Here is a 5,269-nt window from a genome sequence, read left to right on the forward strand (position 1 = left end):
CTTGACTAGGATGACAGATGCTTGACAGGAAGTGACTAGCGAGACGGACTGCTTGACAGGCAGAAGTGACTAGGGGATTGAACAGATGCTGACAAGGGGAGTGACTAGGATGAAAGATGCTTGACAGGGAGAGTGACTAGGATGACGATGGCTGGACAGGGAAGTGACTAGGATGACGATATGCCTTGACAGCGGAAGCTGACTAGGATGATGAGATGCTGGACAGCGGGAGCTGACTAGGTATGACAGGATGCTGACAGGGGAGTGACTAGGATGACAGATGCTTTGCGACAGGGGAGCTGACTTTAGGATGACGGATGCTTGACAGGAAGTGACTAGGATTGACAGGATGCTTACGAGGACAGGATCAGTTTGACTAGTGCTAGATGACAGATGATGACAGAGGAAGATGACCTAGGATGACAGATGCATTGACAGGGAAGTGACTAGATGACAGATCTTGACAGGGAAGTGACTAGGATGACGGATGCTGACAGGGAGTGACTAGGATGACAGACTGCTTGACAGGAGTGACTAGGATGACAAGATGCTGACTAGGCGAAGTGACTAGGCATGACGGATGCTTGAAGGGAGTGACTAGGATGACACAGTGCTTGACAGGGAAGTGACTATGATGTACAGATGCTTGACAGGCGAAGTGTAGGATGACGAATGCTTGACATGGGAAGTAAACTAGATGACAGATGCTTAGGAATGACTGCGAGTGAGCTATGTGCAGCAGGAATGACTGTGAGTGAGCTATGTGCAGCAGGAATGACTGTGAGTGAGCTATGTGCAGCAGGAATGACTGTGAGTGAGCTATGTGCAGCAGGCCACGCGACTAACCTGCTTGTGAAGGTCCGACATCTGCTGATGACGCAGCAGCATCTCCTTGCTAGAGAACTGCCGCCGACACAGAAGGCATGCCAGCTTGTCCCAGTCCGTTATCTTCGCCTCTATCCCACCAGGGGCCGCCACCGCCGCCGCCGCCGAAAAGTTCACCAGTGGCGCCATCTCTTCGACCTGTGACTCTTCCTCGGGCTCCGAATCGTCGCCGTAGTCGTTGGCGACGAGGGAATGCGCGGGAGGCATATTCTTAGGACGCATGCCAAGTGGCGGCGGTGGCGGCATCAGCTGTACATTAAAATTATATTAAATTTTACATTAATGTATTAATACATATTATCAGGAGTGAATAATTATACAGGCGTACGACTCGCTCGAAACATCAGTTGCAAATCCCTGCCGAACCCCCGCCAATGGGTGTTTGAGAGCAAGCTGCCTTTTGTTCGCTCTTCCAGTGTGGGAATGATGGACACTTAGCAGTATATTAGCTGTATAACTACATAGTAGTGTTGTCAATCGGTTGTAATTTCGTAATCGATCATCGGTTGGACCCAAGTAACCGATGATCGGTTACAATCGGTTACTTGAGGTGTTGAATGCCTGCGCGTGCGTAACGTCGTGTTTATGTACGTGTGTGCATGTATGTGCTTGTTTAGCCCTGTTACTGTTTGTTTTGCACTGTTTACTACCGTGTATATAATACATGTATGTTAATAAAGGATAACTTGTATAGTAGCAATGCTATCTCTGATTCTCATCACTTTTCCAAGTTTTCTTGTTCAAGTTTTAAAAAAAAAAATCGATTACTATGTCAGATGAGCTAATCATAGGTAAATTTGGGCATGGAAATGTTGAATTTCTTGTGTTTCGAGCAAGTCATACTCCTCTATTATTATTCACTCCTGATATTATTGTTATTTATTACGTATTGAACATTAATGCCATCACCTGTGCAGTGACAAACACGGAGAGGGGAGGGTCATAAGGAGAGAGAGAGAAAAATGAAAGGGAAAGGGTTAGGAACCACACAAACCTTTGTATCATGTTCGTTCTTCTTGGTGAGGAGAGCGAATCCGGCATCCGCTGCACCACTCGTCTTCTCTCCTTCCGACATGTGCTGTGATAACTGCTGCGGTCCCACAGGTACGAACCTACAGCACAGAGAACACAACATCAGCTGCCATGCCACCCATACACGCAGTCTATAACATACTGCGGTCCCACAACGAATGCTTGACAGGGAAGTGACTAGGATGACGGATGCTTGACAGGGGAGTGACTAGGATGACAGATGCTTGACAGGGGAGTGACTAGGATGACAGATGCTTGACAGGGGAGTGACTAGGATGACAGATGCTTGACAGGGAAGTGACTAGGATGACAGATGCTTGACAGGGAAGTGGTGGGGTAGGTGACAGCAGTTAATCGTGCACACACCTCGACTGGTTTGACAATGCCGTGATTCTTCTTGCCTAGACCTTGGCCTGCCTGCCAGCCCATCTTCTGCAGCAGCTGGCTACCTATGTTGTCACCACCGATGCCCTCCTTAGTCGGCTGCTCATACGCCGGCGCCCTGAAACACCCACAACCCACCGTCAGGTGGCACCACCAACAATGCAACCGACCGTGGAGGGCGTTGTCATGGTAACCACATGATGGACAGAATGCGTACAGCCATGGCAGGAAGGAATGTTCACAGACACGAAAGGAACGAACACATCCGTCAGGAAAAAGAAACGTAAACAAGTAAGGAACGTACATAAGAAAACAAGATAAGGGATTTGATCAGCATAATTAACGAAAAAAATCTAGCCCACAACACGACACAGAGAGGAACCTATATGGATGTGGTAATGCACACAGCTACAGACGACAGAGGAAAGTAAGAGAAACTTACGAAGCCGCATTATTCATAGAACGAAGAAAGGCATCCTTCTTCTTATTGATGGGTGGCTCCGAAGGCCCGAACTTTGTTCTCCTTTCTTTGGCTCTGTCTCTGTATTTTGCCTGCAATTGCCATCGAAATCACAAAGACCCTATAATAGACTATAGAGTGTTCTGCGATTTTTCATATAACCCACAATGCAACGCCGCCGGTCATGACGATTACAGAAACCAGCTCAGGCATGGTACAAGTACATTGAGCAACGCACTGTTCTCTGCTCATTTTATTCGCCTATTAAGGTTAGACCATACCAAATAGGCTAAAATGTTTATTATTAAGGAAATCCATCACAACGCCGCTCTCCTGCGATGTTGTCAACTGCAGCAATCGGTATCAGAGAGAGCCACACGGCTTTTTTAGGCTGCCTAGCGTGATCACAACACAAGAGCCGCAGAGCGTCTGGGCTCATCTGAGGTCTGTTGCTACGTTTATAAAAGTAACATTTAAGTCGTGCGTAGTGACACCTTTGTTAGGCGCAGATATGCAGATACGCAGTTGCGTACACATCATTTCAGCAACCTTCTGCATTCTGCATACCTCCCAAATCCCATTGGTTGAAACAAATCGCGTGCCAGCGTTAGTCCATGTCTAGTGTAATCTGCCGATCTGTCATCATACATCAATTCGCCACTTTTTGACATTATCTATAGTATACGTGTTTTATTTCTTCTGCAATAAGAATACTAGTAGCAGGTGGATCCGACTTTTTCGGAGACAAGGTGTTTTGATCCAGCTCGTGGGGTTGGGTCGTTGCTGTTTGCGCTAGAGTTTCAATGAGATTGTACACAGAGGTCAGGTTTCGCAGGGCTTATTATGCGTCCTGCGAAGATTTGCACGCAACAACATATGTTCATGGACTTGTAGTTTGTATTACATCGCGCTTGCTCGTCTCCCTCGCGAGTGTTCAGAATTTCCCGCCGATTTTACTGGCCATATAGCTATCAAAACGCAGCGTTTTAATAACACCCTGGTGTATGCACATTTGCCAACTGTCTGTAAGTGTACGTAGTAATGGAATACTTATTTCGATTCAAACTAAGACAACGTAGGCCAAGGGCATTTCTCATAAAAAAATTGCGTGCATTGGGAACGACACCATACGTCTTCCAGTTTTATATCGTGGGTACTGTATGCGCCAATGTTGTCCATTTACACAACTGGCTCACTCCGGGGTTTATGCCCGACGCACGTTGGTGTTTATCACTCTCCAAGATAACTCTGATTATATTCATGCGCTCTGCTATACCTCGTGCATAAGTAGTCACGATGAATATATGGGACAGGCATCCATGTCAGGCACATCAGTCGTAGTTGTATTGAGAGCCGGGTCTTGGTGGAATTCTGTTCACCGAGATGTTGCATCTGTGCTATTTATGAAGAGTGAATGCCTGCTATGTGCGAAAGGAGAAATACGCACCCCACCAATCATACAACTGCTACTGGATGCCGGGCGATATAGCTTATGTGATATAAGTGTAAATGTTAAGCGCGTGGCGCGACCTCTGTGGCGTGCCGTTCCTGTGTGTTCAGAGGAGCTTTGACGACGCTCGCCAATTTCAGGTGAATCTATCGGGTCAATACTCAGGCGAGTAAGGGAGTAGATGAAAACGATTAAGACATATGGAGAGTAATACATTTCTGTGTTTTTATACTAAGCCATGTGCTTTTTTGATTGAAAACTGCCTCCCAAGGTGTCCTGTGGTCTCCGCCTTCGTCTGCTCGTCATTGTAGAATGTTAGCGTCAGTCTGACGTAGTCAGAGTTCAGACGTTCGGTGACGGAATCCGCATGAGTGTGTCCGTGCGTCGCGTGCGTCACCGTTGGCGTGCCGTGGCCAACAGTTGGCATCAGTTGTACCAAATCCTAACCGCGCGCGTCGACGTAACCGGTACCGATATTTCGGGCACGTGGGGGGGATGTACTCGAAAACCCGAGTGGGAAGTGTCTGAAGCTGGGGGTCAAAGGTGGCAACGGTTCAAAAGGTAAACAGAAGGGGGGAATCGTTTTCCTTAACTTAAGGTCTAGGGAGGCAATGCAGAATTGCGGCAGCAAATCTTACGGCTCGACCTAGGCTTCTATATATGTCGGTAAGTATAGGCGATCCATGGCTAGAAAAAGTCATCACCTGCCGAAATGCAGGTCACTGAGGTGCTTCCAAGAGTCTAATGGGGCACGAGGCAGATTTTAGAGCATTTTTCTGAGGACATGGTTGACGGAGCGATTGAGAAGACTTTTTGTTTGTCAGCGGTGACCTGACCATTTTTTATGGCTTTATTTGAAGAGGACATCTGTTTTCTGTATTTTCTATCTTTATTATTTAAGCTATTTCTTCCAATTAAGGTAAATATTTACACTGATTAGTTTGACGACCAATTTCATAACAACAAATAAGTTTTTACATCAATAAATTTTTTTTTTTTTTAAGAAGTGGGTTATGGGTTAGGGTCCAATGCACCCTAAAAGGTAGGATTCAGGCAAC

General features: G+C 46.6%; 2 protein-coding genes across 2 annotated transcripts in view; both read right to left on the minus strand.

Moving 5' to 3' along the window:
* LOC106809161 (RNA-binding protein 5-like) overlaps positions 1-2,024 on the minus strand; it is a 4,552-nt gene extending 2,528 nt beyond the window's left edge. Inside the window, exons 1-2 of the mRNA XM_014812144.1 lie at positions 1,880-2,024; positions 847-1,134 (exon numbers count right to left, since the gene is read on the minus strand). Of these exons, the coding sequence (XP_014667630.1) occupies positions 847-1,134; positions 1,880-2,020 (429 nt within the window). The 5' untranslated portion in view covers positions 2,021-2,024. The remainder of the gene's footprint in view (positions 1-846; positions 1,135-1,879) is intronic.
* The window catches only part of LOC106809157 (RNA-binding protein 5-B-like), a 34,920-nt gene that overhangs the window by 5,121 nt on the left and 24,530 nt on the right, over positions 1-5,269 (minus strand). The window contains exons 15-16 of the mRNA XM_014812140.1: positions 2,744-2,853; positions 2,284-2,419 (exon numbers count right to left, since the gene is read on the minus strand). Of these exons, the coding sequence (XP_014667626.1) occupies positions 2,284-2,419; positions 2,744-2,853 (246 nt within the window). The remainder of the gene's footprint in view (positions 1-2,283; positions 2,420-2,743; positions 2,854-5,269) is intronic.

This window comes from Priapulus caudatus, unplaced genomic scaffold (genome assembly GCF_000485595.1).
Source record: "Priapulus caudatus unplaced genomic scaffold, Priapulus_caudatus-5.0.1 Scaffold332, whole genome shotgun sequence".
NCBI classification, from domain to species: Eukaryota; Metazoa; Priapulida; class Priapulimorpha; order Priapulimorphida; family Priapulidae; genus Priapulus; species Priapulus caudatus.